The 23,441-nt window shown below is 33.0% G+C and overlaps 3 protein-coding genes across 4 annotated transcripts; all 3 read right to left on the reverse strand.

Annotated features, from left to right (window-relative positions):
• Positions 1–11,288: 11,288 nt before the first annotated feature.
• On the reverse strand, positions 11,289–12,002 carry LOC120263094 (methyltransferase N6AMT1-like). Its single transcript, XM_039271004.1, has one exon. It carries the CDS (start codon positions 11,988–11,990, stop codon positions 11,289–11,291), a length of 702 nt encoding a protein of 233 aa, XP_039126938.1. The 5' UTR covers positions 11,991–12,002.
• A 3,055-nt stretch (positions 12,003–15,057) lies between these two features.
• LOC120263336 lies at positions 15,058–18,620 on the reverse strand. The gene is made up of 4 exons (XM_039271197.1): positions 17,718–18,620; positions 16,395–17,630; positions 16,029–16,206; positions 15,058–15,832 (listed from the first exon to the last, which is right to left on the reverse strand). Exons 2-4 carry the CDS (start codon positions 16,701–16,703, stop codon positions 15,555–15,557), a joined length of 765 nt encoding a protein of 254 aa, XP_039127131.1. The 5' UTR covers positions 16,704–17,630; positions 17,718–18,620; the 3' UTR covers positions 15,058–15,554.
• Positions 18,621–20,948: 2,328 nt separating this feature from the next.
• LOC120263613 (methyltransferase N6AMT1-like) lies at positions 20,949–23,024 on the reverse strand. 2 transcript variants are annotated; one of them, XM_039271577.1, is made up of 2 exons: positions 22,889–23,024; positions 20,949–21,786 (listed from the first exon to the last, which is right to left on the reverse strand). In XM_039271577.1, exons 1-2 carry the CDS (start codon positions 23,021–23,023, stop codon positions 21,076–21,078), a joined length of 846 nt encoding a protein of 281 aa, XP_039127511.1. In that variant the 5' UTR covers position 23,024; the 3' UTR covers positions 20,949–21,075. The 2 variants fall into 2 exon arrangements, with proteins under 2 accessions (XP_039127511.1, XP_039127512.1); XM_039271578.1 differs by having other exon boundaries at positions 20,949–21,800; positions 22,889–22,968.
• Between the last annotated feature and the right edge of the window lie 417 nt (positions 23,025–23,441).

The raw sequence follows: 23,441 nt of genomic DNA on the forward strand, positions 1-23,441 counted from the left end.
ATTTGTTGATTCATTTGAAACTTATATCTTGGACATTTGATTTTGTATCTTCAATTTGATTTGGATTTCAAGTTGTGGGATCTCTATGTTAATGGATCACAAACTTGATTTTGACTTTTCATAAACTTTGGCTTTCATGCTTGTGAAACTTTTTGCAACTTGTCAACTCTTCAACACTTTAGCCTTAAGGTTTTTGAGTTCATTTGTTGATTCATTTGAAACTTGTGTCTTGGACATTTGATTTTGCATATTCAACATTTGAGCTTGTCTTAGGTATTTGAGTTGGATTTTGGATTTTGATTTGGATTTCAAGTTATGGATTCTTTATATTGATAAATCATAAACTTGATTTTTACATGGTTTTACTTTTGAAAAGCTCTGGCTTTAGTGTTTGTGAAGCTTCCTTTCGGGTCTTGACTTGTGAAACTCTTTGAGTCTTTGACTTCTGATGTCTTAAGACTACTGAGTTCAATTGTTGATTCATTTGATTTTATTTTATTTTTTTTAGGTCTTGACTTGTGAAACTCTTCGAGTCTTTGACTACGGATGTCTCCAGACTGCTGAGTTCAATTGTCGATTTTTGTCCCTTAGTCTTGATTCTCTCACATCTTGAGTCTTAATCTTTGCTTTGACTTTGAAATTTTTTTTCTTTGAATGCTTTGATTTTGATTTGTGATGATTCTCAAGCCATAATATGGGCTTGAAGATTTTTTTACATCCCTTGTGTGTGCCAAAAACTCAATGTGGGTTTTAGAAATTTATAGTTTCTCATGACCTCAAAATGGGTTTGAGAAAATATCTTTATCTTTGAAGTCTTTCCATCACTCCTAAGAGTGTCGATGACTAGAAGTGAGTTTAAGAAAATATCTTCATCTTTGAAATCTCTCCATTACAATTGAGAGTGACTATAACCTCAAAAGTGAGTTTGAGAAAATTTTCCACTCCAATGAGAATCTATGGCCTCAAAGTGAGTATTAGAAATTCTCTAACTAATTCTCTAACTCTTAATAGGGTTCATGACCTCACAATGAGTTTGAGAAAATTTCCCACTCCAATGAGCGTCTATGGCCTCAAAGTGAGCATCAAAAGATCCTTCAACCTACAAAATTACATAAATACCCTTGGCAATAGAGAATTTCACAAAATTTTCAATTCATTCTTTTTTTTCTTTTCTTCTTTTTTTTAAAAAACCAAACTTTTTTTCACTCTATTCTTTTTTTTTACTGAGAAACCCTCTTTTTTCTTTTAGGAGAGCATGCTTACATGTCTACGTCCATAATTCATAAAACAATCCAAGTCCCACCATAATAAAGATTCACATGGGAATGAATGAATAATAAAGCATAGATTATAGGGATTTTTTTCTTGTAAAAATAAAATCCGGATATTTTCTTAGATGGAACCAACCAGAACATGTTTATATATATATATATATATTTGTATGAGATTTCACAAGATTCATGCTAGGCTTATGAACATTTTGTCTTGTTTGCCATAGGTGAAACAATCGGAGTGGAAGGCCATCGACGGACTCCGAGGATGATTGGATTCTCGAACTTCTCAACACCAAAATTGGTCTGGATTTTGAAGATACATTAAAATGGCGACAAGGGTTTCAACGAATCGCGAACCATCAAATTCTAGAGAGTATTTTTCCATGTTATTTCTCACCATTGTTCTTTTCAATGAGAAATGCTATTTGTCCCAATTGAGTTTCCCGAACAAATATCCCGAATGATGTGGCGGCTTATGTGTTGTCCACGTCATCAATACTTTCTCTCCTAGTCAGCATGATTAAAAATATTAAAAAAAAACTAAAACAAATATAAGAAAAGAAAACCCTAAATATCTCTCATATCCCCTCTCGCCGCCCATGACTCCTTCTCGTCGCCGCCGTCCCGGCTTTGTCTCTTCCATCTCATAGGCCGTAATCTCCCATCTCGCCGCTCACGATCTCAGTCCCCCTTCTCGCCGTCGCCGTCCTGGCCCTTGGCGGTTTCGTCCTGGATCTCATCCTCGCCGTGCCGGCTCTCATCGGATTTACTCTTATTTAGGTTGGAAGAAATGCTTTTTTGACATTCAGGCCATTATATACCCTTTGATGAAAGCTTGAAAGATTGGACATTGTCTTCTGAACATCTAGTAATTGTGTATCTAAATCACTACATGAGAAGATTAAAAGTCAAATTATTTCAGATGAATCTTTGATTATAATGAATTATAACGTTTCAGTTCATGGAAAATTGAATGAAAATCCTGATTGGATGATAAAAGGCTCTTTTCTTATTTTGGCAAGCTATATCGCTTTTAGTGCATGCTTTTTATCCTTCAGGTCATGAAACTGATATGAACATTTGTTTGATGAAAAAAACATCAATGATGAACAAGATGAACATAGTTGGTTTTTTTTTTAACAAGGGAGCCATAGGCTAAATGAAATAAAAAATAACATCATCTGAGATATATAGCTTCATTTAAATAAAACAAGCAAACACAGAGCAACAAGAATAGCTTTTCAAAAAAAAAAAAAAGATATATAGCTTCATTTCCTCTGAAATGAAAGTTGATCCTTGTTAAGACACAAATTGGAGCAAAGAATTCCTGTAGAAATGAGACAGGGCAATCTAAAGCACAAGAACTATTGATCTCTCTTTTGTTGCCAACATCTGTGTATTTCTCTGGACAAAAATTTGGCTTGGGGTAAATATAATGTGCAGAGAGAGAATGCCTTAGTTCAAAGATGTCGGGACGGCGGCCAACGAGATAGAATGCCTTAGTTCAAAGATGTCGGGATGGCGGCCAACGAGATAGAGACTGTAATAACTGAGACAGCTGCGATGAGAGCTGGGATGGCGACAGTGTTGCGCGCTGCGATATGGGAGATGGCCCCAAGAGACGGCGAGATGGGAGATTGCGTCCTATGAGATGGAAGCGACGGAGCCAGACCGACGGCGATGAGTGGTTTTTGGGGAAGGGGGAAGGACGGCAAGATGGGAGATTGCGACCTATGAGATGGAACCGACGGAGCCAAGCCGACGGTGATGAGTGGTTTTGGTGGGGGGGTCCGTTGGAGTCAGGGGCTGCAAAAGGGCTGCAAAAGGGCATAAGAGAGATTAAAATTTTATTCTAATTAATATGTTTTTCTCTTTTTTCTATATAAACAATCTGCTTTCAAACCCTTTTCAATAAAAATGACTGCTAATTCTTTTCTTTGTTGCTTCCAATCCCGAGTGTCCTCCCATAGAGCTAGCATGAAGCTCCTTCAATAATAATTTCCTCAATTTAAAATTATTACCTACTATAATTATTTCCTTCCTTTCAAGTTGATTTTGAGTCCAAGTATAACAGGGCCTAAAACTAGTATCTTGCTGAAACAGTGTTATTAACTTAGATTTGTATTTGCCTGCCACCTATCATTAATCTTGCTCCATATTTCAGAATTAACAGCTAAAAACATTCATTAAAGAAAATTTTCTAGACAATTCATCAGCTACCACATTTTCTTATCCCTTCTTATAAAGAATCTCAAAATCATACCCCACCAATTTAGTTAACCACTTCTGTTGAGTTGGTGTATGTATTCTTTGTTGCAATAAGAATTTAAGACTTTAATGGTTAATCTTAATTTTAAAATGTCTGCCCAAGATGTGAGGCCTCCATTTTTACATAGTTATTTTGACATAGTTAGCACTATTAATAACATTTCTTTCTCATATATAGATAGAGACAAATTCTTTTCAGATAATGCTTTACTTAGATAGCCAATTGGCCTTCCATGTCGATCACAACTGCTCCTACAATTTTCATTGGTATCTATTTTTATCACAAACTCCTTATTAAAGTCTAGAGTGCTAATACTGGAGCACCAACTATAGCCTCCTTAAACTTTTCAAGTGCTATAGCACTCTCATCATTCCATCTGAAACTCTCTTCCTTGGCAAGTTGGTCAAGTGTTTAGAAATTACTCGATACCCCTTAATAAACCTACAATAATATCCTGTCAATCTTAACAATAAATGCCTTCAATTTTTTGTTTATAGATGCCCACATCATCCTTGCTAATAATATGTCCCAAATATTCAATTTGTTTGACTGCAAGGGAGCATTTACTTTTTTTGCATACAATTGCTGACTTTAAAAAACCCTAAAAACTACTTCCAAATTCTCCAAGTGGGTGTCCCATGTCCTGCTATTGATCAAGATATCATTGAAGAATACCAACACAAATTTTGTTAAGAACTGCATGAACACATCATTCATTAAACGTTGAAAAGTTGATGGTACATTAGTTAGTCCAAATCACATAACCAAAAATTCATAATATCCGTCATGAGTTCTAAATGTTGCTTTGCAAATATCTTCTCTCATTCTAATTTGGTGACATCTTGACCTCAAATCAAATTTTGAGAAGAATTCAGCTCCATTTAGTTCATCCAGAATTACTTCAATTAGTGTAGGAAATTTGTATTTTACTGTATTTTCATTCATAGCTTTATATTCCACACATAATCTCCAACTATTGTCTTTCTTCTTAACTAACACCATAGGTAAAGAAAAAGGAATTGAGCTAGGCATTATAATTCCTTTTTCTAGCATCTCTGCTATTAAATCTTCCATAATATTTATCTAAAATATTGGATATCTATAAGGTCTCACACTTATACGGTCAATGCCGTCCTTCAATATAATCTTTTAGTCACAACTTCTTTAAGGGGTAGAGACTGCACTTCTTTAAAAATATCTACGTACTTTCTTAACAACTGCTCCAACAGATTCCTTCATTCACCATCACACTAATTTCCATCCAGCATTTCTATACTCATTTGGTAACCACTATCTATTACTTGCTTGAGAACATAAATGAGCTCTATATAATTGTGTAGGGAGCTGCAGAGCCTTGTTTAGAGATCTTCCTTGCATCAATTGTAACCTACGCAAAGTAGATCCCCTCAAAACTATTCTCTTTTAATCAATAGTAAATTCCATCCTCAATTTCTTAAAATTCCAAACAATGGATCCAAAAAGAATTAACCATTGTGTTCCCAACACCATTTGGCATCCCTCCAATGGAAGAACCAATAAGCAAGACTGAAATTCCTTCCTTTATACCATCCACTTCAACCCTAAACAAACTTGATTGCATTGAAATTTATTGCCATCATCTACTACCATTGTCAATGGTGGATTAATTGTGACCTAATAATTCAAAATCTATATTGTCTAAGCTTTATAAAATTGTGGGTACTTCCTGAATCAATTAAAATATGCAATTTGTGACCCATAACAGCACCACTGACTCTCACAGTTCTATAGTCAGTTAGATTAGGAATTCCAACCAAAGCATTCAGTGAAATAACAAGAGATTCTTAATCAATCTGCATTAACTTATTTAAGAATAATTCTTCTCAATATTCATCTTCTGCCTTATATAATTGCTTCATCTTACATTGATGACTTGGAAGATATCTCTCATCATACAAAAAAATATAATCACTTACTCTTTTTTGCTTGTAAGGCCTGGCATTACCACTTCTAATTCCAGTGTTGCCATCTTTGCTCTAATTAATTCCTCCTATTTCCTATTGTATCTTAGGAAGTGGAAGAATAGGTGATGCTAGAATAATAGCTTGTTGTAAATATTTTGGAGATTGAGAAGTGAAGGTTGTTGCTAAAAGGTTGTTGCAAATTCTCCACAGTCATTTCCTACAACTTTGCTAGACTAATAGCTTGTTGTAAATATTTTGGAGCAAAAATGTTGACTAAATATTGTATCTCATCCTTCAACCCACTAAGACAAAAACTTACAGTCTATTCTTAAGAGATATATACTCTATTGAGAAGTTCATCAAATTTATCTAAATAGCACTGCTCCAAACCCAACTGTTTTAAATTTTTAAGCTCAACCATAGGGTCCTCGTGCATATTAGACCAAATCTAGTACTCAGTGCATCAACACATTCACCTCACCCAGGCATACTCCTACTCAACCTACTTCTCATGTAATTTTGGTGCCATTGCAAAGCTTTTCCATCTAAGTGAACAGATGCTAGTTTAACCTTTACCTCGTTAAGTTGTTTTCATCATGCTCAAGGCATTGCTCACATTTATAAAACTATTCATTTAATTCCTTGTCATTTAACTTAGGAAACTCCACCCTAGTGAGTTTGGGTTGTAATACTCTACTGTGCCCATTATCCTTCACTGCTCTAATAGTAGGAGTAGCACTAGTCTATGATTTTGTTTTTAGCTTAAGTAAAAGACATCTAACCTCATTTGTGTCTTTAGATTGTTGATCTCTCAAATCCTGAATAGCTCGATCAGATTTTTCTACTTGCTTATCAGACTATTCCATCACCAAGGCCTTCATCATATCTCAATTCTCCTTAATTCCTGACCCCTTGTCTCCATTTGACATGAATTATTCCTCATTTCTAATTAGGAAGAACTCAAATGGATCAATTGGTTCTCTGAACAAATCCTGCCAAATTGAGTAACAATTCACTGAAAAAAACAGTTTCATTGAATCCAGAAAGAGTTACAAAGGAAAGCAAAGATAAGAGGAATCAATTCCCTCGAGACCTCCAAACGTTAGGCGTGGCAGCGAAGGACAACCAAAATAAGAAGAGAAGAAACAATGGAAGAAGAAAGAAGAATGGACAAAATTCACAAGTATTCATACACCCTTTACTGAGGCAAAGCTCCTTTTTATGCTCTCAATTGCTCAAGTCCAACTCACACTGTTGAATCAACCTCCAGCTCATCGCCAGCTTAGTATTACAGCTTATCCAAGCCACCACAAAGACTAAACTTCCCACATTTCTTCTTTGTAACAACCAATAACCAGCAAGGATACTTTATGTAATTTTGTCTCCTTTAGAATACACCTCAGCAGTACTATTTCCAAATATTCCCTTGCTACTTATTTCTAACCAACTTAACTGTGAAGGTTGACTTATGTAAATTGCCTTTTTAAGAAAATATTGTTTTCACTCCTATCTGCATTACATTAAAGGGAGTAAGAGTTAATTCTTTATGCGCTTGATGAACGCGGCTCATCCCAAGTTTAAAAACTATTTTATTTGGAATAAGCTTCTAATTTAAAATTAAAATTAAAGTAAATATTGAACATGTTTGAGATTTGATCTTATTGTGCATTAATGTTTTTTAAATCAATTAACCACTTACCACAGTCAAGAAAACCCCAATTTTTTTTTTAAAAAAAATTGGAACTATCTTATCTCTTCACACACTTGTGCTCTCACTCTAGGTAAATTGAAATTCAAACCCACCTACTCAATAAGACACTAACAGTTTATGTAAGAAACACAATTCCTTTAAACCAAGAAGTTGTTGGCAAATCTATATCTATTCAATTTTGATCTTGTATTCTCAATATTTAACATTTTTAATAAATATCCAATTGAATTTGTAAACATATATAATTGAATTTTTTTAAAAATAATTAATTAAATGTTAAATAATTTAATTAATAAATTTGAAATTTGCTATAGAGATCATAAACAGGCACCGAAATTACGTTATCTATTGCATGCACTCGCACTATACAAGAAGACCATAAGGAATTAATGATTGACATACAAATTTATCTTTAGCTTATACCTATAATCATGAACATGTGGAGGTTCATGCAAGAGTATGTACATTTCTCCTATTCAACAATGGATCAGGCAAAATGCCAACAACAGCCAAAGCTCTTGAAAAACCAGCAGCTAACTTGCTCCTTTAACAGATAACAGGACTGTTTTATGTCAAAACATTTTATGTCAAACAAACTTTTCTTTATGAACCAAAATTAGACACAAATTTCTCGTAATTTACACGAAGAAAAGAATACTTGGTATAAACATTTCTAAGAAAAAAAAACTTTACATGCTCTTATTTCCATACATGTGCTTGCAACAATAGCTCTTGATAATAAGTGTGAAATCTCCGATCGCATAAATCACATATATGCACTCATAATAATCTCAATAGGCTCGTAGTTTTTGCTCATTTGCAAACTACAAAAATCAAAGGATATGTTAATGGCCTAGAGTGTAAGAAACAACGTAGTAACAGTCGAAAGTAAATAAAAAGGCAAGAATGTTCAAAAATCATAAAAACATTACAATTCAAAGAAAGGAAAAAAGAAAACATAGACTCTCAGATAATAATTCCATTTGTAAAAAAATCCAATTAGAGTTCCTACAATGAAGATTACTTAATAGTTTTTTAAATGAGCAGAATCAGAATTCTTTAAATCATAAAAGTGTGTATTGTATAACATTTAAACAATGAAGATTACTAAATAGTTTTTAGAAAATATCCAATAGGAAAACAAATTCATGCACAGTTGAGGTTCATAAGGTCTCAAAATAGACCAAATTTTATTGATATAACTACCAATAATCATACTAGATTTCCTAGATGTCTTGTAGAAAAAGGTTTCCACACAAATATTAGAAGTGAGAACAATGCCAAAGTCAATATGACAAAATCACAATTAATTATTCGTCACCAATTTATATAAAGTTGTGACATACAATTTGGAATAAAATAAAAGGAAAATGAATTTTTATAGCATCAAAAGTATATGTCAACAACTCAAAGGGATGTCTAATCACAAACCATATGCAGAGCAAATTAAATTAGCACTCCTAGCCAGGTAATGAATTCTAATATGTACAAACAAGCCAAGCTTTGAAATTGCTATGGAGGAACTTTAAACTCATTAACAGTTGGGAATAAGACTAAATGCTATGGATATGGGGCCTTATTCAAAGAATAAACTGAAGTAATTTTTGCAAATAATGAAAACACTACATGCCCAGTGAAATATAGTTGCTTACATGAAAAACCTCGTTATGCTCATTGGGTCCATAAAGTCGATACCCAGGCCCTATGCCAATAAAAAAAATGCAAGAATAAATGCTCCATGATACCCAACATCAGTTGTTTGATGGACACTAACTATCACCAGTAGGGATGCAAGAGCAGAAATCACCATGGATGGAAATGTTTGGAGGAAGCTTAATCCTGTATGTATTATAAGCATTGAAGAATTCAATTACTAAGGAATCACAGTAACATAGAGATTAGATTATAGCGGTTGCTTATGAGATCGACTCTACGATGACAGGTTCGGCGAAATTTAACATCATAGTAGCAGTATTACCAAACAAAGTGAAAGGTTACATAGGAATTTTATTGTTCTAAAATACTAAACTAATTACATAGGAATTATAGGATCATATTCAAATGTGTCTATAGGAAAAAGCACCTGTCTGTAAAACATCAGGAGATAGTACAACATTAAGGAGCAATGTCCCTTAACTATAACTCATATGGCACTATGACCAAGTAAAAAGATAATAACAAATGTGTGCCATGCACTAATCAATTATGAAGATGCAGACAAGTAACTAAGATATGTAGGTACCATGCTTCAGATTAAACTGGATAAAGCTAATAGAGATTGGTTGGTTCAGAAGGATCCTACTTTTAACTCATTATAATCTAGTTCTCATTATAATTAAATAGTTATCCTTCACAATAATCTATATTAGATTATTATGAGATTCTGCAAAGGACTTACAGAGAACAATAGGTACAATGTACAGAACAAAGGCATCCGCCTGCCTGCATTGTCTTGATCCTAAACTTCTTGTGTGTGAATCCTCTTCATAACTTCACCCATGTCATTTAGCTTTGGAGCCATCAACTTAATTAAATTACATGCTTACATCAAACAAACCCGCAAATACAAATTTTCAATATGCTACTGAAAGATGAGATACTACCAAGGAAAACAGAAGATCTACCTTTGACACTTGGCAATCATCTTGGGTGAAGAATCTATAAGAACTTGAGTGAAAAATATGATAATGTAGATTGAATTCAATGAGTATCACCAAGACTAATATGTTTTAATTTTAGGACATTAGCCCAACCAATCATACTTATCATAAAACTTGTATAACATATCAACAAATTGATCAAATTTCCACCCTTGTGAGTTTCATTACATATTGGAAAGCAATCGAAGTAGTAAGGATCAACTATGTCTAACTTGGTCATGGAACTAAAAAACCATAACATGTGTGCTTATCTGGTTGATGTACATCACAATATATGAGAAAAATGTTAAATATTGTCCTTTATTTTCCAAATTAATATGTAAAGACATAATTAAATACTTTTACAAAAAGCATTTGATAGGGATTGGAATTGAGGTAAAGACTATAAACTAGTTTGGGATTTAAGCGTTGTGTTATCTCTTGTACTCTTACCCTTCATATATCTGTGACCATCACTGACAACATAACAATACTACACAAATAGCAAAGAAACGAAATGAACAAAACGCCACCTTTCAATTATGAAATTGAACATTATCTCTACTTTAAGGAAAAAAAAATTGATCATCACCCCTTACTTAAGAACTCATAGTACCCTTAATTTTTCATTTGTGTCCCTAAAGTCTCACATAAGTGTTTCTCCTAAAGACACATAAGTGTTTCTCATTTCAACTTATTAAAGATCACTGGACTATAGAAGCTTCTTAGAATGCAAAATGTACACTCATGAATCATATTAGCATTATTAATGTGAGAGAATCCAAATGGAAAGACCTGAGAAGATATCAATAGAAAGAACATAATATTAGCTAGTAATAACCCTAACAACTAACAATCCTAGAGATAAAAATCCCAATTCTGCATTTTCTCAGGGATGCACAGGCAACTTCCTTGAATATTAATTACTACCAACAAAATTTGTTAAATACTAAGTATTATAGAAAATGATATTTCACAGTACAAAAAATTTTTAATTTAAGACATCATTAAGAAAAATTTTCACAAAACAAGAAAGAATATGAGTGATAATTGACCTCTAATAATTACACATATGTATATAATTGGAAAGCATAAGAGCTGCAATCGCCTCTTCATCACCAATAACATCAAAGCTAAATAAAACAAATACAGTCAGGCATGAATCATCTTTGATATATCAATGATAATTAGACTTACAGAAAATGTGATTTCTCTACATCAGAGTTGAATTTTATAGTTTTCTCAAACTTTGCAAAGAAAGTAGTAAGTCTGATCTCATATTGTTATCTGTGGTCATGAAAATCTTCAAATCCCCATCTTAGTGTCAAGGCGTCAGTTGATGAATCAGACAGCAAACCCACAACATTCGATTGTTGAAAATTCTGAAGTTGCACATTTTGAATGCAATTTCTGACATTTTGTTCAAAGAAGCATGGAATTCTATTTACCAAATCAAGAACCCAAATCCAAAGAAGATGACATTATATCCTTGTCCCGCACATCATCTACTCCCTCCCGCCAAAACTTGATAACATGGAGGCTTTCCTCTTCTGTTGACCTCTGGAGGACAATGCGAGATGCATAAACCTTTCTCCTTATTACCAAACAAATTTCTGAAGGGTTCTTAGTTGTCAGGGTGACCATATAAAGCCAAGTTGTATCTGACAATAGCTCATCCACCACAGGGAAGATTTTGTCAATTACGGTGCACCCATTGTACCCTCCTACCCAAGATGAAGTGATCCCTTCACAATTAACTTCCTCCTCAGGTGTGGGCACATAAGGAGGATTCACAACAATGACATCCATCATGCCTACAAGTCGCTTTTGAAGCCTAGACGCAATATCAGTGTTGATAACCTCCGCATGTACACCATGAGCATATAGAGTCCTCTGAGTCACTCTAGTAGCATGAGGATTGATGTCTCTTGTAAAATAATGGATTCCAGAGTTTTCTTTCCCAAGAATGATAGCTAATGACGTGGTTACATAACCACTTCCGCAACCAATTTCCATGCAAAACCTTGCTTGGTGATTTACTAGGTTCCCTCGATCAGCAAGGAGGGCATCAACCAATGCAAATGAGTCATCACAAGGCTCATAAACCTCTAGATGGCCCCTTACAAGCCGGATATCTGCGCCCCTAGGAAACATGACTTTCCAAATCATTTCTGCTTATTCATATTGGAGAAAAAGCTTGATTTGGCAAATTTTAGCTTAGTTAGTCATGAAGTACAATGATAATTACATTACGAGTTTCAAACCATCCAGTTAAAAGAAAGACCATGTCCTAACCCAAATCTTGTTTGCACTTCTAATCTTTCTCCATGTCCCCTTCTTTTAGAATACAATTTGTTTTCTTTTCCTTTTTTTTTAAAAAAAAAAAAATTAGTTTGAGATTCGCTTCTGTTTTGACTTGTTATCTTTTTGATTTTGTTGTATATATCGTGTGAAGATTGTGAATAAACCTTTGTGAATTTATGCTATTTGTATTAGTGGTTCTAGATTTTTGCTTCTTCTTTTGCAAGTGATTGGTTCTTCAAACAACACTCTAGACTCTTTTCTTTTACAATAGCATTTAATTAGGGAAGCAAAGAAAGAACTTGTCAGATTAGCTGATGTTATGCCCTTAAACTTCCCAACTGCTAGATAACCATTAACTTCTCCACCAATATTTCACCAACACAACCATAGTGGGATATCTTATATTGTTAGGAATTCCAGTTGGTAAACCCAATCTATACAAATAGGACTTATTTGTAACTTCTTCATATCCATTATTGTATCAGTTTGGAAGTTTTCCAGCTTGATCAGATTAAACAAAACACACAAATTAGAACTTAAATAGAATTAATTTGTGATTTATTAGAATTTGATCCATGCAACTACTTTTATCACCTACAAAAAACTAACTGCCCTAAATCCAAACCAAGCAATTTCAATTACAACAGGCGAAAATCCAGTGGAAATAGCATTTAAAGACCTCATTTATCCAAACAAAATAAAGAAAAAAAAAATCTTAGGTACATTGTAATTCTTCATCATATTGAATCATCAACCAAAAAATTCATTTGTGGTGCTTCAAAACTTCAAACCCCATATGATTTGGGTACAAAACGAGTTGAGAATTGATTGAAAGAAATCAGAGAGTTCACCTTAGAAAAATGAAGATTCAAATAATGGCGACGAAGGAGGGGCACAGAGGGATGATGTTGATTTAATTAAAAAAAAAGGGAATTTTGTATTAATGCCCTTATATATATGTATAATTGTTATGCATCTCATAAAAATCATATTTGTAATTTTTTATAAATATTCACATAGAAATATTAATGTTTTATATTTATATTATTGAGGTTTTTTAAAAGTAATATTTTGTTTATCTTAACTCTTTTCACGTTTAGCTCATATTGCCAAAATATTACTCCCTCTGATTCTTTTTAACCGAATTTCACATACTAAGAAAGTTTGGTTATTTCACATAATTTAATAAAAAATTAGTAATCTTTTCAAAATTACCCCTAATTTATATTTTTACATTTCCCTTTCATATTAAATTTCAAGAAGAGAATTGAATAGAGTGTTAAGGTAATTTTGGAAAAAAAATAAATAAATGCTTCTTAATGTTTAAAAATGACAGATAAAAAAGAATATGGGTTTATGACAGATAAAAAAGAACGGGAGGAGTACATGATAAAAAACATGATGATAAAACGATATTTTTTTTTTTTTAAAAAGGCAACATTTGGTTAAAATCTTATTAATTTTTTCTCTTTTACCACTAAAATTTTATTCTTTGATAATTAAAATTTTTAAAATTTTTATTAATCTAATACTATATTGAATATAAATTATTTATATTTTACATTTTGTATTTTATATCGAAGAGGTAGTTTTTTTGTGTCTTGTCTTTTCCACTTCTTATGGACTTCTTGTTATTGTTTGATCTTTTCTTTTTGTTCCTAGTTGGTCTATATATTTCTTGATTTAGCTTAACATATTTATAGTTTAACTATTTTTTCTGAAAAAAAATTATTAAAAACTAAAAAATTGATCACTTTCGGTAATTTGGTTAATTAAATTGACATTAGCATCCATAGTGAGCTTTCTTGAGTTTTTAGACTTTCCTCTCTTTTACTTCAATCCCAAATCATTGTGGCTGCTCAACAGACACAGCACATCATCAAGCAATTCTCCATTTTAAAATGTAAATTTACTTCAAATTGATAAACTAACCAGCCAAATTGTGCGGCACTTGCTAAAACAAAGTGAGTTCCCCACCTTGCGCTACCAAAGTGAGAAAGTCTTTCATAGTAATACGGTACTGTTGGATTAGGCAATAAAAAAGTCGTTTTTTAAGTTTGGTAGGGAGGGACTTTTAGTGCTTTATGAGAGTAAATTAAGTGCTTTTCCATATTTTATGTCTCGGATGTGTTAATGTAGAAGCACTTTTATATACGTAAAAGTTTGTTTGGATATGCATTCTTAAAGGACTTTTTTCAATGTCAAAATTACTAAAATGGGCCTTCATTGGTTTATTATAATAACAACACTAATTCTAATACTAATATACTAATATACTAATATTAATATAAATATAATAATACTAATATGAATACAAATACTAATTAATATATTAATAATAATATATGAATACTAATATGAATACTAATATACTAATACAAATACAAATATACTAACATACTAATATTAATACTAATATACTAATAATAATAATAATACTAATATACTAATATATTAAAAATAATACTAATATACTAATAATAATACTAATATAAATACAAATACTAATACAAATATACTAATATACTAGTACTAATACTAATATACTAATATACTAACATACTAATACTAATACTAATACTAATCCTAATCCTAATGACTATGATTATAATTATAATCATAATTATTATTATTGAAAAAACAAAAAATATAAAAGCATAGTCATTTCTTTATTTGATAAGGGTAACCTAGTAATTTAATAACTCCAAAATAGCTTCTGAGAAGTGCTTTTTCCAAAAGCACCATAAGACTAGCTTCTCAAAAAAGCTGTTTTTCAGCTTTTTTATCAGCTTCTACTTTTGCAGAAAAGCTAATACAAACATGATTTTTTGAGCCCAGAAGTGCTTAACTTTAAAAAAAGCACTTCTGGGCTTTTTAAAAGCCAATCCAAACACCCCCTATATATAGTTTACTGTTGTGCATATCTTTTCACAAGAAGCCTGGCTTTATATTTCTGCACACTTCCCTCAACATTGAAATTGCTGAAATTTCATCTTGCATATCTTGTTTCCATTCTTCATTTTCAATGGCGTCATCAAAACATGGGGGTTCTGCAGCTAAGAGAGCAAAATCACAGGAGATATAAATATCTTGCAATGATCTCACCTTTCTTGCTGGCCTGTCAATTGAAGAACCAAATTTTAGCTCCTCACTTTGATAGGTCTATGAGGGTGAGCTTGGAGAAGTTTGCAAGTTCTCCAGCGTTAGATATCAAAGATGGTTCTATTTCAGCTTCATTTCTGATCTGCACATTCTCATTACAGTTCATCAAACAAGCTTTCTCATCAAAATTATTCTCTATTGACATGAAATTGCTTGTGATAGGATTATAAATACAGTAACCTTTTGTTTCGTCATTGTATACATAACCATGCATTTGACACTTTTTCCATAAATTTTTGACAAATTTCAGACTTAACATAAACAAATGCAACCAAACACTTTTAAACCACTTACATTCAGTTTCATGCCACACCAAGCTTCATGTGGAGTTTGATTCCAAACTGCCTTAATGGGTGATATATTAAGAAGGAAGACAACAGTCGCTACAGCTTCAGCCCAGAAGGAATTTGGGAGATATTTTGCCGTCAACATAATTCTAGTCAATTCTACAACTGTCCTGCTTTTCTTCTTGACAACATCATTTTGGTCAGAAGTATAACTAGCTGTAAATTGCCTTTGAATACCATCAACTACCAATATTTAATAAATTCATTAGAACAAAATTCTACTCCAATATCTGCTTTCAAAATGTGAATAGAATCACCAGATTGTTTCTCAACATGAGCTTTAAATAATAAGAATTTGAAAAAAATGACAGACTCTGCTTTAGAAAACTCACCCAACATTTTCTACTATGATCATCAATAAATAGTAGAAAATACTTACTATTATTCAAAGATAGTGCTCGCATAGCACCGCAAATATTGGTGTGTGCCAACTGAAGCGGCTTTGTTGCTCCCCATGCTTTGCCAACTAAAAATGAAGCTCTGTGATGCTTTCCATAAATACATCCTTCACATATATCATCTACATGATCAATTGAAGGCATCCCTATCACCATTTTCTGCCCGTGCAACAAATCAAGCCAATGAAAAGTTAAATGTCCATCCATCATATCCCATAAATTTGAGTTATCTTTCAAATTAGCAAACAAAGAAAGATCAATTTCAGCCATCCTAAAAGCAAACATTTTGTTTGCAGTCATAGATACTCCCATGACAAGAATAGTATTGTTTGCACTAGTAACCGTACCTCTGCCTTCAGCTTGAATTTGATTGTTATTGCCAAGAAACACCTACTTTTTTGTTTATTGGAGCATGTGAAAAACAAATTACTTCCTTCATATTTTTCTTCAACAAAATTGGCTGGATGCTCAGCTTTCTCCCTACAAAAGTTTTCTATATGCCCATGTCTCACAAAAATAACAATGCAAAAAGGAAGAATGATCATCTCCATTCTAGCTAGAACCTTCATGACTTGCATTAGATCTTTCTTAGCCAGGAGCATGGTCTCTTCCGCAACCTGATCCTTCACATCCTCATCTGGTAAAACCTCTGCCATACCCTCTTTCTGTGGATTTGCTCACTGTGCATCTAACTTAGCAGAAACTTCCAGCATTGTTTGAAAATCCTGCTCAATACTCTTTCCTGTGACTCATTGAATCTTTGTTCATGTGCTTCCAAGGAATCCATTAGTTCATTAAGAGAATATGTACTCAAATCTTTAGATTCTTCAGTGGCTACAAAGACATAATTGAAATTTTGAAGGCAAACCCTGTAATACTTTCTCAACCACTTTCTGATCATGCAAATTTTCCCCTCAAGCTCAGATTCAATTGAGAATAGTTATAACTTTGGGGGAAAACTCTTGTACAGATTCTGAAATTTTCATAAAAAGATTCTGAAAAAAACGAGGAAGGACTTGAAGTAAAATAGTCATCATCTTGTTAGATCCTTAACCATTCTTCATAATGGTCCATGCTTTAATTGATGTTGTTGCTGTAGCGATTCTAGGAAATTAGGAATCATTAACAGCTTCCTGCATTACCAATAACGCCTTGGAATCTTTCTTTCTTGTCTCCATTAATTCTGACTTTTGATGAGCACTAAGATTGGTTAAATCACCTATGTATACAAAACCATTCTCAACAATATCTCAGTGTGATAAGAAAAAAACCTTTGTCTTAATCTTCCAAGACTCATACCAATCACCATTAAACATGAGAATTAAAAGCTGAGAAAGATTCAGCCTATTACGATTCGTTGTTGCCATGATCTATTCTTTGAGAGCTTTCATCAAACACTACAACTGCATCAACTCTCTCATCTGTGAGCTCCAACATTGAACTTCATATCCGATTATACCGCAGTATAAAAACTCAAAACAGCTTCCTTTCTCTTGCCGCAAGCATAAATCCTGCTCAATACCACAAATATGTTGGCTTCTTTGCTTCATCAAAACAGGGCTGCTGTATACCCTGTTTTACTGCTGAAACAGATAGAAACATTGCAGAAGAATAAAGAGCAAAGTATACTGTTGCGAAGCAATTAAGTGGTAAAGAAGCACAAGAGTTACCTGCCGAAGTTGTTTGTTGCTGTGATCCTTTGGTTTTGGAATGGTGTATTTGTATATCATCTCGACAATAGTCTAAAACAATGCAAATTTCATCATTGTATCCACAGATTTTATATAATCAGTGCTCACGCCAACATTGTGGACGTATTCTAGATTGAATTGAGAAGAAAATATATTATATGTTCATGTAATTGACCATAACTTTCATCAGGCATACCACAACCTGCTTACATTTAATAGTACCTTTTAACAATCTGAAACCAAACAGACTAGGATAGCCAGAAAATGCAAACAGTTCAAATTTTCAAGCATGCACAAAAAAGAATTGAGTTGTGAACTGTGTGATAAAAGAGATGATGCACTTGTCTGACTATGCACAAGGGCAAGTGTCAGACTATTTGTTAAACAGAAAAGCAAAGCCAAAGGTAGTAAATGGAACTTGATAAGAACCAAAAAGCTACATATTCAACTTCAGCGCGGAAAATAATCAAAGCTATGTGATTGAATTATGTATGGTGCAAGACAAAAAAGGCCTGCTACAAAGAGAAATTGTGTTCCAAGGTTAATTGCAAGATGTATAGGCAGGTAATGAACTTCGAACAGGTTACATTGCAGAGAAATGCTATGCATAAATGCAAGAATATTAAAACTATAAACAATATTGCGGTGATTATATTGCATAGAAACATTAATTAGCATCCAAACTCTTTTGCCAAAAGTAATGTCACCTAAATAAACTATTTCTCTAGCTATTGACTAATGGAGTTCGCTTTATTGGCAGTTGAACAACTCTGTAGACCAGTACATTGGAGTGCAACTCCACTCAATTGGAGAAGACTCAAGCAGAGAGGACAATTTTCTATATGCACACATAAAATCTTGAAAATCAGTGTCAGATTTCAAGAAGAACTATGTGCAAGAATTAAATTAAAAAAGGGCCGCACAAAGCCAAAGTCTTAAGCATAACACCAGTTTTCAAATAACCCTGACTTATTCATCTCTTATGTTTGACAAGAAATTCAGAAGTCCAATTGTATGTTCTGATGGACAATGGTACAAATTATATTTTCAACAGTACACCAGATCTTCCTACAGCTATAAGATGCCCAAAGATTCTCGATTAAATTCCAATGAGCTAAAGAGATACCTTCTAAAACTTTTTCATCATATGATATGAGATCCACAAATGTGCCTAATAATGTAGTTAGACAGAACAGCCTTTGTCCCATCCCTTTTTCTTCTGAAATAGAATCTAATAAGTTCAGATGCGAAACGCATGTAGCCATAATTTCCCATAATTAGTATAAGCATTAAATTGTCATATCCAAAGAATTTGATAAACTCATTTTCAGGAAGAAAACACGTGCAAGTGTAACAGCAAGAAACCAAGTCCAACTCCACCTAAATGTTGGTTATTAATTTCTTATAAGAGAATTCCATGTTCCAACTCTGCAGATAAAGAAAGATTCAAAATCTTAATCTTCTTTTAGTTATTAACATTAGATGCATCCACATCCAATTTTAAATTTACGGCTCAAAAATTCAATGTTTGGACAGTCATATCTAATGAGATGTCTGGGAAAACCTTAGGCTGGAAAATTGAACAAATCAAAGTTTAAATATAATTCTCAGAACAACTAATGAACAAATTCTACAGACTACATTATCAGGAACTACCTAAGAGCCAGCCCAGTAATTTGTTAAATGGCATACAATTTAGTTCATATACAAGTTAAAACATATTCTTTAAACCAAATTAGTGAATAGAATGCTTGTTCATCTTGATTTTAATATAGCCAGAAGCCTGACTTCCTCTAATTAGTCATGAAATGAAATGAAAGGCACAGTAACCATCAAAAATCTATGCTATCCTTATGACTTGACATTCACAAGCAAAATGTATGTGACAGTATCTTAGTTAACACGTTCAATTCATTTTCTGTGAAATGGCATTTGCCAGATTGTAGAATGCAGTACCATGGGCTTTGCAAGGGTATCCCTACTAAACCAAACTTAAAAGAAATAGATATATAGCCAGTCCACCTTATAAACCCATCTGAATTATAAACAAAGTCATAATGAACATTATATATTTCTATTTACCAACTGGAGTTATTTGCAAAGAAAGCATATCAAATCATTTGTAACAATGAGTGATTTGATAAACAATCCTGATAATTACTGTTTCTAACATGATGACTACTCATCAGAAGAATACTAGTAAATCATATTAGAAGCATATGTAGTTTGCATAGGAAGATGAGTGCAAGCCAATATAATGAGATGAACATATAGAACCTTACAAGGATGCTGACAACACATATTTCATATTTTTGAGAGCATTATTCTTCAGTTAACAGACCACACATTAAAAGTAAATGCCTCTATAAAACTTTTCAGCTTAGAAACATTGTAAACAACTTTCCACTACCCCAACTCGTGATTTTAGAACCTAATGTAAACTAAATACATTTCACTGAACGTATCTTGTGTGTATTGTAGGACTACATTACTTTTTCCAACTATCCTGGATGCATATTGTGAGCAGACCTCTTTATGATAAAAAAAAACTGAGTTCTGAGCATAGATATTTTAATTAGGAGTTCATGAGCTTATGTTACAGAACAAAATGGAAAGACAAAAAAATGTTTTATTGCTTATGAAGAATTGCCCATGATGTTACAACACCTTATAGAGTTCTCTTAGGTGTTAAGATAAGTGCTGTACATGTCATCAGCTAGATTTTAAAATATAATGATAATAATAATAACAATACAACAAAAATAATATGGTGATAAATGACACTGCAAAGAATTGTGTACCAACAAAAGGCAGTTCAGTTTGGCATTTCATTTATTTCAACTAAGCAATAAATGTGCAATAACTTAATATTAAAAGACAATTGATCAGTTTAGTGAAAACAAGTGAAGTTTATTGTTTCAAACTTTCTTTCTTGTGCCAGCCAAAATCTTCTACATCACCTAAACAGTGAGAAGTTCTTTTTTTTTTTTTTAATTATTATTTATTCCTCTTGCAAATAACAGTTCACAAAAAACTGCAATATGGTCATGAAACACCTCCAGAAGTCATAAATCAAATTTCCACTCCTATCTTAGCTCAAGGAACAATATTTACTTAAGAAATCAATGTTAGCATTTTTTCTCTTCATCTAAGTACAATGATCTATATTACATAAATTGGATCACAAACAGATTGAATAAACACAAAATGTAAACGAAGAAAAGACTTACCGTGCATTGGTGAAAACATGTAGCACCTCTAGATAAAATTGTCTAAACTTTGAAGTTACAAACTTTGGTTGTGAAATCTTACATTTTGCTCAAAAAAACATGAAATTCTATTTAGTACCAAACCAAGTACCCAAAGAAGATGTTATATTCCCATCCTTCACATCATCTACTCCCTCCCGCCAAAACTTGATAACATGGAGGCTTTCCTCCTCTGTTGATCTTTGAACAACAATGCGAGATGCAAAACCCCTTTTCCTCATTAACAAGCAAATCTCTGAAGGGTTGTTAGCTGTCAGGGTGACCATATAAAGCCAACCCGAATCTGACAAAAGCTCATCCACCACAGGGAGGATTCTGTCAATTACAGTGCGCCCATTATACCCTCCTGCCCAAGATGCAGTGATCCCTTCACAACTAACTTCCTCCTCCGGTGTTGGCACATAGGGAGGATTCACAACAATGACATCCATCATGCCTACAAGTCGCTTCTGAAGCCCAGAGGCGATATCAGTGTTGATAATCTCTGCATGTACACCGTGAGCATCTAGAGTTCTCTGAGTCACTCTAGTAGCATAAGGATTGATGTCACTCGTAAAATAATGAATTCCAGAGTTCTCTTTCCCGAGAATGATAGCTAATGATGTGATTATATAACCACTTCCACAACCAATTTCCATGCAAAACCTTGCCTGGTGATTTAATAGGTTCCCTCGATCAGCAAGGAGGGCATCAACCAATGCAAATGAGTCATCACAAGGCTCATAAACCTCTGGGTGACTGCTTACAAGCCGGATATCTGCGCCTCTGGGAAACATGACCTGCCAAATCATTTCTGTTTATAATTAGAGATGCATGATCCATATCAAGATCGATTTGGCAAAATTCAGTTTATTAGGCATGAAATATGATTATAATCACACCACCTGTTTGCGCAAAAGACGATGTTCTAAACCCAATCTAGATCAAAATACTAATTTTTCTTGCTTATTCTTTTCTTTTAGAATGGATTTTTCCCCCATTTGGATTTAAATCGAGGAAAAGCTTGCCATTTAATAAGCATCTATAGAAAAATCAGCATTGCTTCTAACATTACTGAGAAAATACTAGCTTTTCTAAGACTAACTGATATGAAAAACGGAGTTTGCTGCTGTATTTGTGTTTATTTCATTTCAAAACTTTTTTTGTATACCAATCTTAGCTTTCAAGTAATTGGTTCTTCAAGCTACTCTTTAGACTCTTTTCTTTTAGAATAGAATAAGTTAGAAGAAGCAAATGATGGAACTTAGGAGTTTGAATGGTCATATAGAGTTACGAATTCTATTTAATAAACCTAGTTTGTACAAATATGATTAATTTACAAGTTGTTCTCAATGCAGTGTCCATGATTCATTATTGTATGAGTTTGGAAGTTTTCCAGCTTGATCATCTGTTTACATTAAATACTCTAATTAGAGATTCAATAGGATCAATTTCTGTTCTATTAGAGCTTAATCCATCCAACTACTTCTACTCCTTAAAAAAAATTCAAATGCCCCAAATCCAAGCTAAGCAATTTCAGTAAGAATATAAGAAAAATATAGACATTTATGGTTGCAATAGGAGAAAACCAGGGAGAAATAGCATTTAAGAAAAAGAACAAACACATCAAACTTACAAAACTCTACTTCTTCAACAATAAATGACATGTTCTAATGAAAATATAACTTTAAATGAAGAAACTTTTAGAAACAAATTGAGATTGAAAAGCACATAATGCCAATAAATCAATCAAAAAACCTGAGGTTCATTGTAATTCTTGATCACATTGAATCCTCACAACCCCCACAAAAAAAATAATAATAAATTGTGATTGCTTCATAATCCACATGATTTGGGTTACAAAAAGATTTGAGAATTGATAGAAAGAGATCTGAAGCTCACCTTGGAAAGCCGAAGCTTCAAGGACTGACAACGAGAGATGGGAAAAGGGATGTAGAACTCGCTGCCGACCTGCTTGCTCGTGGAGGAGGCGGCCGGTGATTCTATGGAACCAACAAAGGGAGGATTTATAGGCATCTTTTGAAGTTAACCCTCATTTTTTTTAAAAATAATTAGCACAATGGCTTCAAAACCATTATTTCCTTCTTGTGAGCACCTAAAAAATATTCCAAAATTTTCTTTTTGTGCTTTTTTTAAAAAAAAATAATTTTGTCCCAATTTTTTTAAAAAATACTATTAAATTTTTTAAAAAAATAGATTTTAATATTTTAAAAAAAACTATTTGTTTTGAAAATATTATTTTTTAAATGATAAACATTTTTTTATATTTTTTAGAATCTATTTAATTTGTCAAAGCCTGTTTGTTTATGATTATATTTTACATTATTATTTAAAAAAAAGTCTTCATGCATATAATGGCCCTTAAACATTTGAAAATATATTAATTATGTCACGCACGACATACGGGCTAACTATGTGACAACCGTCCCAAAAT

Source organism: Dioscorea cayenensis, chromosome 6 (genome assembly GCF_009730915.1).
Source record: "Dioscorea cayenensis subsp. rotundata cultivar TDr96_F1 chromosome 6, TDr96_F1_v2_PseudoChromosome.rev07_lg8_w22 25.fasta, whole genome shotgun sequence".
Lineage (NCBI taxonomy): Eukaryota > Viridiplantae > Streptophyta > Magnoliopsida > Dioscoreales > Dioscoreaceae > Dioscorea > Dioscorea cayenensis.